Here is a 13,966-nt window from a genome sequence, read left to right on the forward strand (position 1 = left end):
AAGCTTAGAGACATTGTGTAACATACACAAAAGTCATATATCTAGTTGATGATGGAGCCGGGATTTGAATTCAACTATCTTGGAACTTAAAGCACATGTTTGTAACTACTGCTATACACTGATGCTGCTGTCATTGATGTCCCTCTTCCCCATCCTGTTGGATACCTTCTTGTTCCAGAGTTGTCATCTCTAACTCCTTTCCTTCATTACTACCCTAGGTGGAATTGACCATTCCTTCTTCTGTGTTCCCATGTTGTCCGTATATAACTATTACAGCATACATAATACTTTATTGCATTTACTTGATTGTCTTAATGAGCAAGAATCATGTCTTATTTGTTTTTGTCTTATTTGTTTTTGTGCTGCCAGTATACAGTAGAATGTTTGGCACATAGTAGATGCCTGATAAATGTTGAATGAATGTGTCTATAATGGTTAATATGCTCAGGTTACTTGTTAGCCTAAGATGAATATAATGGATTCTATATTATTTTTGTGGAGTAGAGAGTATGAGTATAGGAAGGAAACTGACCTTAATGATAGTAGTAGTGGTAATATTAATAAGAATAATAGCAACTAATATTTGTTGAGCAATTACCATGTGTTAAGCCCTGTTGTGAAATTTTAGATACAGTATCTTGCTTACTCATCAATAACCCTGTGATGTAGTTACTGCTCTCCTTATTTTATAGTTGAGGAAAATGAGTTTAAGAGAAGGAGAACAAGTTTGCTAAGATCACACTATGAGAGATGAAGTGGTATTCTAAGAGTCCTTACTCTTAGTCATTATTCTTTCTTCCCCTTACTAGTATTAATTGGAGGTTTATGGGTGTTTGAGGCTCCTTTTAATTTATTAAAATCAATTATTTCTTTCAAGCATTGAATGCTTATTTTCTATTGGGATAATGAGTAGAAGCCAGGACTTCGTCTAACTGTGGGGAAAACAGGAAGTTTTTCCTTTCAACAGTAAGATTTTCTTGGCTTTAACTGCCATATACTTCATTCCTTGTGACTTTTCTAATGACTTTGTGAGCAGTCTTCTTTTTAAAAAACCTGTTGTGGCACAACATTTTGTTGTATATGTGTTGTATGTATGCATTAGAAATAATGCAGTTTTGGGTGTCACAAATTACTAAATGAAAGCATAATTTGTCTTAAGACTCTGGCAGAGAAGTGTTAGTGGGTTTGATAATCTTGATTACATTTATTTTATTTAGACAAGTTTTTTCCTGACATTACTGTTATTGCTAAATTGAGGTATTACCATACTTGTAGTTTTTTTTTTTTTTTATTTACTTAACTGGTTAGTATTTGTTTTAGTTATACTCCATTGTTTGTTTATTATAATTTTTTACTTTTTTTTTTTTAATTTTTTTTTTCAACGTTTATTTATTTTTGGGACAGAGAGAGACAGAGCATGAATGGGGGAGGGGCAGAGAGAGAGGGAGACACAGAATCGGAAACAGGCTCCAGGCTCTGAGCCATCAGCCCAGAGCCCGACGCGGGGCTCGAACTCACGGACCGCGAGATCGTGACCTGGCTGAAGTCGGACGCTTAACCGACTGCGCCACCCAGGCGCCCCTATTATAATTTTTTAAATGCTTATTTATTTTCAAGAGAGAATGAGCAAGAGAGGGGTAGAGAGAGAAAGGGAGACAGAGAATTCAAAGCAGGCTCGTCTCTGTCAACACAAAGCCTGATGCAGGGCTCGAACCCACCAACCATGAGATCATGACCTGAGCTGAAGTCAAATGCTCAACCAACTAAGCCACCCAGGCACCCCATTATACTCCATTGTTTAGAAGATTTGCTTAATACAGTTTGGTGTAGTAAAAAAGGGTATGAGTTTTGGGGTCCAAAATACGTGGCTTCAGATACCTGTATGGTTATGTGATCTTGGGCTAGTCCCTTAATTTTTCTGAGTTTCAGTTCCTTAAAATGACCATCAGTTAGTCTACTTCATCGACTAGGTAAGATGATTGAATGGAATAACATATGGAAAATGCTGATAGATATGAGGCATTTTATTAATGGTAGCTTATTTTTTTAAAAGCACTTGATTCATGGGAGCTTTTGTTTTATTTTTTTGAGAGAATGAGTGAGAGGTGCATGCAAGCAGGGGAGGGGCAGAGAGAGAGCAAGCTCCATGCCCAGTGCTAAGCTGATGTTGGGCTCAGTCTCACAACCATGAGATCATGACCTGAGCCAAAATCAAGAGTCAGATGCTTAACTGATTAAGGCATCCAGGCACCCCTATTTTTTTTAAAATAGATTTATTATTATTATTATTATTAATTTTAAAGTAGACTCCATGCCCAATGTGGGGCTTGAACTCACTACCCTGAGATTAAGAGTCACATGCTCTATCAGCTGAGCCAGCCAGCCCCCTCAAGTAGCTATTATTTTTAAGATCTTCCTTTCTGCCATCTTTCTTTAAAAAAAAGTACATTCTGTATTAAAAGTGTAGTTTAGAAGTTAAGTTTTTGTAACTGAACAAAGTGGAGTTAATTTTCTCCAGCTTTAACTTAGAATTAGGAAAAGCACAATGGTTCTCTCTTGTGCTGTGTGAAACTAATCAACTTCAGAAATCCGAAGATACTGTTGCCTTTTTTTTTTTAATGTTTATTTATTTATTTTTAGAGAGAAAAATAGAGAGCAAGCAGGGGAGGGGCAGAGAGAGAGGGAGACAGAGAATCCTAAGCAGGCTCCATAGTCATTGCGGAGTCCAATGCGGGGCTTGAACTCATGAACCATGAGATCATGACCTGAGCTGAAACCAAGAGTGGACACTTAACTGACTGAGTCACCTAAGTGTCCTCGCATTGCCTTTTTTTGAGAAAAAGACGTGGGTCTGAAATTGGCAATACAGTTTTTCTTGTAGAAAGAAACTTGAAAAGCATATATGTTAAAGAATACAGCCTTTTTTGTTCCAGTATTCCAAGATGTTTTTGCTGATTTTATTGGGCCTTACAGTATCAGCAAAACTCATTCCTACATTTATCATTATTTGGTCCTAAATTGCAACTGTATTACTTTCTCCCTTTGAATACATCTTGGGGCATATTTGTGGTTGAAACTTTTGAATACTGTGTTTTTTGCAAAAAGAAATTGCTATGTCCTTCAGTAATTATCTCTTGGAACACTGATCCATCCTTTTTTGCCCTTCCAAGTAGAAATCAATAGTAAGCCACCTACATTCTAAAATTGGTGTAAATGCTGATTCTGGCTTCAAGTAGAAGGCTTACTTTGAGTGGGGAAAAGTAAGACATATTGGTCTATCCAAATATAAATTGTACAAAAGTGAAGAGAAATAGCAAATACATTTTTAAAAAATTTTCAGATGTTTAAAATGTTTTATTTAGCTTTCCATTTTATTTATTTATTTATTTATTTATTTATTTATTTATTTAAAAAAGTTTATTTATTTGTTTGTTTTGAGGGAGAAAGCGCAAGCAGTGGAGGGGTAGAGAAAAAGGAGAGAGCAAGAATCGCAAGTAGGCTCCACACTGCCAGTGTGCAGCCCAATGCGGGGCTTGAACCCACCAACTGTGAGATCATGACCTGAGCCAAAGCCGGACACTTAACCGACGGAGCTACCCAGGTGTCCCTTAGCTTTACATTTTAAATGATCAAATCTGAACCTCTTAAGGGAGCTCTATTTTTGAAAGTTTGTGAGGAAAAGTAGTATAAAAATTTTAGCCTTCCCTTGAGCTTTCTCATAGCTCCAGTTGGAATTCATGGGAGTGATGATTACTCTTAAAGTTAGCAGGAACAAAATTTGTGGCTACTAATATTTTAGTCTCTAACTCAAAATACAAATTTATTTAACATGTTTAAGAGAAAAGCTTCATAATTTATTGTTACATTAACAGGTGTTCTATGCAAAACAATGTGTTTTCAACTTATATTTGAGAGCTTGATAGTCTTTATTTGATACAACCACGTGACTGGAGAATATATAAACAAACATATATATGTGCATTTTTTATGATCGAATGTTTCTTTTTTCACTAACTTTTTACCTCTTAACTAGCAGTTGCTCTTTCCAGAAATATACCTTAGAGAAAGTAGCAGTTGGTTCTTGACGAATATATAGGTGAGGTTTTATTATTTTGCTTTTATAAGTCTTTTTTAAAACACTAATATCATAAAAGTTTTAATTATAACACTGCTTACTTAAACTTGTTAACTTTTTAAATCTTATTTATTATTTTTTTATGTTTATTTTTGAGAGAGGGAGAGCAAGAGAGAGAGAGACAGAGTGTGAGCAGGGGAGGGATAGAGAGAGAGGGAGACACAGAATCTGAAGCAGGCTCCAGGCTCTGAGCTGTCAGCACAGAGCCCAAGGTAGGGCTTGAATTCACAGACCGCAAGATCACGACCTGAGCTGAAGTTGGACACTTAGCTGACCGAGCCACTGAGGCGCCCCTATTTATTTTTTGTGGAATTGAGTTTTGGCCAAAGCATAACTGGGTTAATGGTTTTTCTAACTAGATTTTGGTGATGTAACTGACATCATTTTTTTCAGGTGATAATATAATAGTTGAGTCTGTGGTTAATTTTCCTGGTAACTGTTGCCGTCCGGTTGTTCATTTCTGAAATGTCAAATGAGGTAAAACATAGGAGAAAATGCTTGTTTCTGTTTTCCTTCTTGCCCTCCTTTGCATAAATTCTAGTTGAAGAGACTATAGTTACGTTTTTTATTTATTTATTTATTTATTTTTTTTTAATTTTTTTTCAACGTTTATTTATTTTTGGGACAGAGAGAGACAGAGCATGAACGGGGGAGGTTCAGAGAGAGAGGGAGACACAGAATCGGAAACAGGCTCCAGGCTCTGAGCCATCAGCCCAGAGCCTGACGCGGGGCTCGAACTCCCGGACCGCGAGATCGTGACCTGGCTGAAGTCGGACGCTTAACCGACTGCGCCACCCAGGCGCCCCTATAGTTACGTTTTTTAAAAAGAAGGGAGGGAGAGAAAAAACTTTTGGGAAGGAAGACTTAAAGTATTTTTGCCTTTAGCATTTATAAAAGATTACTTAAAAAAAAAAACAACAGTTTTTGTGAACCAGAATTCCTCTCATCTTTTTACTTCAACCGTTTATTTTTGTACCTAATCAAAGATAGAAAAAAAAAGTTTGCGATCTTTAAGACTTGAAATAAACTTTATGGGTGCCTGGGTAGCTCGGTTGGTTGAACATCCGACTTTGGCTCTGTTCATGATTTCACCGTTTGTGAGTTCAAGCCCTGTGTCAGGCTCTGGGCAGACAGCTCAAACCCTGGAGACTGCTTCAGATTCTGTCTCCCTCTCTCTCTGCCCTTCCTCCACTTGCATTCTGCCTCTCTCTCTCTCTCAAAAATAATAATCATTAAAAATTAATTTTAAAAAGGCTTGAAATAAACTTTGTTGTCATTGGCAAAAACAGTACCATTATAAGTGGAAGTTTCATGTTTTGTTGCTCAGTGTAGTTGCTGGATAGAAATGAGCTATGTAACTGTCACTGGGCAGTAGAGACATTTCTGTGATCCTTTAGCTGTATATAAGATAAAAAACTATGAGCCTTCTGTATTTATACATGATAAAGACTAATTTAACTAGATCTAACATTAGTTTGGACTTATCCATTTTATAGACCTGTTTTTGGGGACTATCTCACCAAGCCTTTTATGTTAAATATACAGAATTTGTCTAATTTAGTATTTCCATAGAGCTATAGATGGTTTTCATGTTGGCTGACCAGATATATTTTGAGATAATGCTATTGCAATCTGAATTATAAGTGTATGTATTTCAACAGGTTTATCAGGTGAGATATTTATGAACTGCCAAAAGCAAGCCACCAAATATTCCCAAAGTAATAGACATAACTGGATATTTTTTTACTTTTATTGAGTGCACATTGAGACAGGCTTTTAAAGTTTTGAAGAAGGGGGTGCCTGGCTGGCTCAGTCGGTTGAGTGGCCGACTTCAGCTCAGGTCATGATCTCACAGCTTGTGAGTTCGAGCCCCACGTTGGGCTCTGTGCTGACAGCTCAGAGCCTGGAGCCTGCTTCAGATCAGTGTCTCCCTCTCTCTCTGCCCCAACCCACTCACATTCTGTCTCTCTCAAAAGTAAATAAACATTAAAAAAAATTTTTTTTAACAAAAAAATAAATAAAATTTTGGAGAAGACAAGACAAAGGATATATTAGAGTTGAGTGCATTTTGGTACCTCTGATTGACATAAATGTATTCAGATCATTTGTGTATATAGTTATGTATAATTATTAACTCATTCTGAGAAACTTAACACTTTTCTCACAAGTGTTGTAGATATTTAGAATTTGATCTTTTGGGCCAGCATTTAAATATAAAATGCCTAAAACTACACTTGAAAATTCAAGTGATCATCGCAGGAAAAATTATAGCTATGCGAAGTGATGGAACTTGCTGTGGTAATCATTTAGTATGTACGTACATGAAATCATTATGTTGGACATCTTAAGCTCATAAAGTCTTGTATGTTAATTATATCTTAATGAAACTGAAAAAGTTAATAAAATGAAAAAAAGGAATTCAAGTGAGTGCTGATGAAAATGTATCATGTGAGATTCTTCATGAATATCACTCTTCCAGTTTGAAAAGGCATAGAATATAGACACTGGTGAGTGACAGGACAAAAGAGTTATAATTACATAAAATTTTAAAAATTACATTTATATAGTGTTTTATTATTTTCAAGTTATTTTACCTTATTTCATCATTTCAGTAGCATTGTAAGATAGGTAGGGCAGGTATGAAGAAATGGAACGTCAGAAACGCAGAAAGTGACAGCTTAACATCACACGTAGTGCCTGATGAAACTGATACTTCACCCTAAGTCTCCTGATCTCTAGTACAATATTCTTTCCATTATGTCATGTTGCCTGATTGAAACTTGAATTTACATGCATTTTAAGATGTAGGAGAATTAAACTGAGTAAGTTGTTTTATGAATTTTAATTTTTGGAGAGAGGTTGTAAGCCTTTTGAAGGCATGGGACACATCTCTGTTTTGTGTTTTTCTTCCAAACTTGATTCTTCCCAAGCACTTAGGCATGTGCTGTCTTGTGTATGTGATACTAACATTACTGACATCCAGGATGACATTGCTACTGATGTTCTCTCCTTCTCCTGGTGGTGACCAGATAGACCATGAGCAAATCAACTTTTGCATGTTGTTATTTGAATCTCTCCCCGGTTGTTCTGTGTAGCCTAAAGCTGTAGTTGTACTTTAGGTACTTTATAGTTTTTTAAAAAATTGATCTAAAGTTTACCTTACCATAAAATTTAGCATTTTAAAGTGTACAATTCAGTAGTTTTTTAGTATATTTACAAGGTTGTACAGCAACCGTCACCAGTATCTAATACCAGACATTTTCATTATTCCAGAAAGAAACTTGAGACCTATTAGTACTCACTCTCATTCCTCCCTCTCTGACTGACTCTTCAGTTAACCACTAAATTACTTTCTATCTCTATAAATCTGTTTCTGTTGGCCATTGCATATAGGTGGAACCATACAATATGTGACTTCTTGTTTCTTCTTTCATTAAGCATAGTATTTGCAAGGTTCGCCTTGCATTCTATAGCATGTGTCATTACTTACTCCTGTGTTTTTAATTTATTTTTTTTAATGTTTTTATTTATTTTTGAGACAGAGAGAGACAGAGCATGAGCAGGGGAAGGGCAGAGAGAGAAGGAGACACAGAATCTGAACCAGGCTCCAGCCTCCAAGCTGTCAGCACAGAGCGTGACGTGGGGCTGGAACCCACAGACTGTGAGCTCTTGACCTTAGCTGAAGTCGGATACTCAACCAACTGAGCCACCCAGGCGCCCCTCATTACTTACTCCTTTTAATGGCCGAATAATATTACATTATATGGATATACCACATTTTGTTTATCCATTTACCAGTTGATAGACTTTTTTTTCCTAATTTTTGTCTATTGTGCATAATACAGGTATGGCCTTCTGTATACATATTTTTGTATGTTTTAAATCCTCTTAGGTAGGGGTGCCTGGGTGACTTAGTTGGTTAAACATCCAACTTTGGCTCAGGACATGATCTTGTGGTTCGTGGGTTCAAGCCATGTGTCAGGCTCTGTGCTGACAGCTCAGAGCCTGGAGCCTGCTTCAGATCCTGTGTCTCCCTTTCTCTCTGCCCCTCCCCCACTCATCCTCTGTCTCTCTGTCTCTCTGTCTCTCTCTGTCTCTCTCTCTCTCTCTCTCTCTCTCAAAAATAAATAAACATAAAATCCTCTTAGGTATATACATAGAAGTGAAATTTCTGGGTCATATGGTTATTCTATGTTTAATTTTTGGAAAGCTGCAAAACTGTTCCCCACAGGGGTCGTGTCATTTAGATTCCCACGAGCAGTATATGAAGGACCTTGTGTTTTTTTAGTGTGGACCACTCATTGCTTTCCAAATGCATCTTCAAGCCCATTTTTTATTTCATTCCCTTCTACCTCTACCCCCCTGTCTGACTACCTAGTGAAATTCTATTCATCCTTCAAAGCCTAAGTTAAATGCTGCTGCTTGTGCAAAGTCTTGGATTACTGGGGCTGGAAGTGATTTCTCACTGTTTAATGCATGTAGTTGTACCATTTGTTTCTCTTTGGGGCCTTTTGTGATAGTCATGGTGCCTTTAACTTCTATCTTCTACCATATTTTTGTACTGTCAGGGTGCTTCATATAAAACAGGACTTGAGTAAATACCGTTTACTCATTGGGGAAATGAATGGGAGAGAATAGAAAATCCTTAACTTGGATTTTTAAAATGTTCCATGGTACCTATAATCTCTTGTTTGTCTTCATAATATGTGTAATACCACATTAGACCAATACTTTTTATAAAATAGAAATGTTAACTTCTCAGTATGATTTGTAATAAAAAATTCTAGAATTTGGAATGATGGTTTTTCTGTTCTCATCACTGGTAAGTTCCTAATAATACCTAATAATTTCTTGGGCCCGTGAGAAGATTTTTATTGTACACACAGTTATCTTTTAATATAATTTAACAACTGGTAGGCTGCATTTATCTTTTGGCATGGATTTAGAATGACATCTTTGTCTGTAATTACATATTAAAGAAGCTGTGTTACAGGATAGTCATGTGGCTCCATGTTATTAGATCTGAAGTTTATTTTGTAAAATTTTAGTACTTCACCAGGTAATAAAATGTAACCAAATCGTTTTCACTTTACAGTCTTTCTTAGGATGTTTTTTGGTGTCCATTATGAAACTGATGACAACAGCCAAATATGCCAAATAATGTAGTCCAAGTACTGTGGTCCTGTATGGTGGCCTTGTCTAGTAGTTAAGAGCACAGATTGTGTAGCTATGTGGCTTGAGTTTGAAACCTGTCCTTGTCTTTGTTATTTATTAGCTGTGTGACCGTGGAGAAGTACTTAACCTTTCTGTTCCTATTTTTCTATCTGTCTACAAATATGTTAACCTCCCTGGTTATACATATTTACATATTGCAGGTGTATCTAGGTATATAAGTATGTATTCATTATATACATGAGTAGTCATGTTCATGTTTACAATCATATACGTATATTTTTAGCAAAGTAAACATCGTACTGTTTTGAATTTTGTGATTTTCATTTAACTTTATAAATGCTTTCTCATGTAACTAAATTATGCTTTAAAAACATTGTTTTTAATGACTGCATGGTAGTCTATGCTGTGAATGTACAAAATGTATTTACCAAATTCCCCGTTGTAGTTTTTTTCCTCTCATTTTTGGAATTTGAATTAATGTGCAGTGACTACCCCTGCATATTTTTGTCTGGCTTTCAGATACTTAAAAAAACATTTTTTTTTAAAGTTTTACTTATTTAAGTAATCTCTGCACCCAATGTGGGGCTCTAATTCACGACCCCCAGATCAAGAGCCACATGCTCTTCCAACTGAGTCTGCCAGGTGCCCTGTGGTTTTCAGATACTTTTTAAAGGATAGATTCCTTAAAATGGAATTACTGAATCAAAGGGCATGAGCCTTTTAAAGCATTTTGGTACACATTTCCAAATTGCTTCCCAGAAAGATTGTACATATGTTACTTGTTGAGAAAATTAATTTAGAATTAACTTGTTTTGAAATTAGAGGGTTACATGTTTATTTTCATCAGTTGCTTTTGCTTATACCATTCGTTCATTTCAATGATTATGTATTCAATACCTACTTTATATGATGCATTCTTAGGCCAGAGGATACAGCAGTGAACAAACCGGTATGTTTCCTAACCTCATTTAACTTTCTTGTCTGTAGGGCTCTAGATATTTGGCAGTGTTTTAAATACTATTTTCTTTTAAGAATCAGAATTTAATAAATTGATTAGAAGAGAGGAAAAAATGTGCCTTAATGACCTATCCATGCTATCTAGTCTTTTTTACTATCTAGTCCAATTTTCATCTTCCCAGGGGCTACGTTCATGAACTTGTTTCATTTAAAAACAAAAAACAGGGGTGCCTGGATGGCTCAGTCGGTTTAAGTGCCTGACTTGGGCTCAGGTCATGATCTTGTGGTCTATGGGTTTGAGCCCCACGTCGGGCTCTGTGCTGGCAGCTCGGAGCCTAGAGCCTGCTTCGGATTCTGTGTCTCCCTCTCTATTTGCCCCTCCCCTGCTCACTTGCTGTCTCTCTCTCTCTCTCTCTCAAAAATAAACATTAAAAAAAATTTTTTTTAAACAAAAAGAAACCAAGCTCTGTGCTAGGCACAGAAGATGAAATGCTTTTCAGGAAACTTGAATCTGGTGTATCTGAATTAGACTATAGTCATGTCTGAAGATAAGCAGATAGGCAGGACGCTCCCTCAAAGACCCTTCCCACAGCCTCATGTTTCTACGGTAATTTATCTGCTTATACTTAAATTCTCAATCAAATCATATTACTTTAAATTATAGTTATTCTGACAATATGGAGATTAGTTTCATAGATACTGCATTTTTAACTCATAAACAGGTTGAATCGTTTATTTTGGACCAAGAAGATCTGGATAACCCAGTACTTAAAACAACATCAGAGATATTCTTATCAAGTACTGCAGAAGGAGCAGACTTACGCACTGTGGATCCAGAGACACAGGCACGATTAGAAGCATTGCTGGAAGCAGCAGGTAATTTATTTCTTGTTTTGTTATTTTCATCTCTTTAAAAGTCTAGATCTCTGTACATAGCTGTGCAAGATTGCCCCCAAATTATATAACATTCTATGAGATTTGAACTCTTAGTATGTGTTATGTTTTTTATTGTTCACGTTTTATATTTAAAAAATTCTTGGTTGAAAGTTTTTAGAGAATGATTTCTGGGCTCAACACTATTTTTAAAGGTCTTAGATAATCAGATACTTACCAATAAAAACTTATCTATTTCCAATTACATTATAAATGTGTGAGATAAATTTGGTTCCTTAAGTTATGAATCTTTGGTCTAAACTGATTTAAGGGTATTCTGCATGTGATTTGTTACTCATTTTAGTCTAGGGATAACTTAATTATTATAAGTTGCTAGTTTTTTAATGTTTATTTATTTTTGAGAGAGAGAACGCTCTTGCACATGCGCTTGTGTGCAGGAGGGGCAGAGAGAGGGAGACAGGATCTGAAGCAGGTTCTGTTCTGCACTGACAGCAGATAGCCCAGTGCAGGACTTGAACTCACGGACCAGACCGTGAGATCATGACCTAAGCCAAAGTCAGATGCTTAACCAACTGACTCAGCCAGGTGCCCCTATGAGTGGCTATTGTTTAAAAAAAGATGTTTGTTTATTTTGAGAGAAAGAAAGAGAGAGGGTATGCATGCATGTGAGCAGGAGAGGGGCAGGGAGAGAGGTAGAGCTGCGAGTGCAGAGCCTGATGCAGGACTCAATCATACAAACTGTGAGATCATGACCTGAGCTGAAATCAAGAGTTTGACACCTAACTGAGCCACCCAGGTGCCTCATAAGTTGCTATTTTTTATTGTATTATTTTATTTTATTTATTATTTTATTACTGTTTATTACTGTTTATTACTATTTATTATTTTATTACTGTTTATTACTGTTTATATTGAACACCCTGTTTATTAATTTCTGTACCAAGTCTCCATTCCACTATAAAGAAAGGCTTTTTATCAGCTAAAATTGTTTTAAGAAGGAAGTTAACTTTTTTAAATCTTCTATGTTGTTTTTTTTATATTGCTTTTGAGATATGTTCACTTTGTGTGACACTCTTTTTAGTTACTTATTTAGCATAAATATATGTGTATGTTAAATACATGTAAGAATTTAATCTAGAGGAATGTATAGGTTATTTTTTAAAATAGTGCCTAAAGGGGCGCCTGGGTGGCGCAGTCGGTTAAGCGTCTGACTTCAGCCAGGTCACGATCTCGCGGTCCGTGAGTTCGAGCCCCGCGTCGGGCTCTGGGCTGATGGCTCAGAGCCTGGAGCCTGTTTCCGATTTTGTGTCTCCCTCTCTCTCTGCCCCTCCCCTGTTCATGCTCTGTCTTTCTCTGTCCCAAAAATAAATAAACGTTGAAAAAAAAATTTATAAAAAAAAAATAAAATAGTGCCTAATAAATAAAAAAATAGTGCCTAAAAACTTGTTAGAGTGCCATATATACTTTAAACCATGTTAAAGCTATTAAACTCCAGAAAATTCAAAATAAAAAAGTTTTAAAGTATAGAAATTTGATTCCGTTACTGAGTACTCTAATAAGCATAATATTAAAGATTCAGAAAAATCACAGCAGCTTTTTAGTACATTTCATATTGACTGAACAGTAGAGCATCAATTTGATCAAATAAGGACAAGGACAAGAGCTAAAATAAATTGAACATTTTTTGGTAAAGTTTATTCATTTATTCTGAGGGGCACCTTGGTGGCTCAGTTAAGTGTCTGACTTCAGCTCAGGTCATGATCTCGCGGTCTGTGAGTTTGAGCCTGGAACCTGCTTCAGATTCTGTGTCTCCCTCTCTCTCTGCCCGTCTCCTGCACACGCTCTGTCTCTCTATCTCACACTTATTTATTTTGAGAGAGGGAATGGGAGAGAGTGGGGGGGAGCCGAGGGAGAAGAAGAGAGAGAGAATCCGAAGCAGACTACATGCTCAGTATGGAGTATGATGCTGGGCTCAATCTCATGACTGTGAGATCACTACCTGAGCCACCCAGGTACCCCAAATTGAGCATTTTTCTATTATTCCTGGAAAGACAGATGTTATGTTAAAAATGAGCTTACTTGGGGCGCCTGGGTGGCGCAGTCGGTTAAGCGTCTGACTTCAGCCAGGTCACAATCTCGCGGTCCGTGAGTTCGAGCCCCGCGTCGGGCTCTGGGCTGATGGCTCAGAGCCTGGAGCCTGTTTCCGATTCTGTGTCTCCCTCTCTCTCTGCCCCTCCCCTGTTCATGCTCTGTCTCTCTCTGTCCCAAAAATAAATAAACGTTGAAAAAAAAAATTAAAAAAAAAATGAGCTTACTTAATATCATCTTGTTATTCCTTTAATTCTGTCCTGTTATGGAAAAAGACAGGTACAATTTGTAGCCCATTGACTTTTAGTCTACCTACTGTATCTTTTTGGAACTGATAGAAACTTAAAATTAAATTGAACAAAATAAGACTGTTTAAATTAGGGCAGAACTAGTAATAAAAAAAAAAAAGGTATAAAGATCACATCACATTGATAATGACATTGAATGTCCTTCCCTTCTAGTCTGGATTTCCTGTAAATCTACTTGTGATTTAGGGATATACTGTATAAGATTCCTGAAATGGGAGTGCCATGACCACCCTCTAATTTGTTTGTTTGCTTTGCTTTGCTTTGGAATCTTACATTCTTTTGCTTAGAGCAGAGAGAAACTTGGAGAAAAGTCTTCTCTGTTTTCCTTTTCTTAGAAAAGGTTTAGGCTTTGTTTTCTGGTGGTAGCATATCTTTACTCTCTGGTTTAGGCTGACACTTCACTCATGTT

General features: G+C 36.7%; 1 protein-coding gene across 4 annotated transcripts in view; it reads left to right on the plus strand.

Moving 5' to 3' along the window:
- ANKHD1 (ankyrin repeat and KH domain containing 1) overlaps window positions 1–13,966 on the plus strand; it is a 134,740-nt gene that overhangs the window by 17,186 nt on the left and 103,588 nt on the right. For all 4 annotated transcript variants that reach the window (XM_040444675.1, XM_040444677.1, XM_040444676.1 and 1 more), the window contains exon 2: window positions 10,990–11,143. In XM_040444675.1, coding sequence (XP_040300609.1) covers window positions 10,990–11,143 — 154 coding nt within the window. The remainder of the gene's footprint in view (window positions 1–10,989; window positions 11,144–13,966) is intronic.

The sequence above is a fragment of the Herpailurus yagouaroundi genome, unplaced genomic scaffold (genome assembly GCF_014898765.1).
Source record: "Herpailurus yagouaroundi ecotype Mexico unplaced genomic scaffold, PumYag 192, whole genome shotgun sequence".
NCBI lineage: Eukaryota > Metazoa > Chordata > Mammalia > Carnivora > Felidae > Herpailurus > Herpailurus yagouaroundi.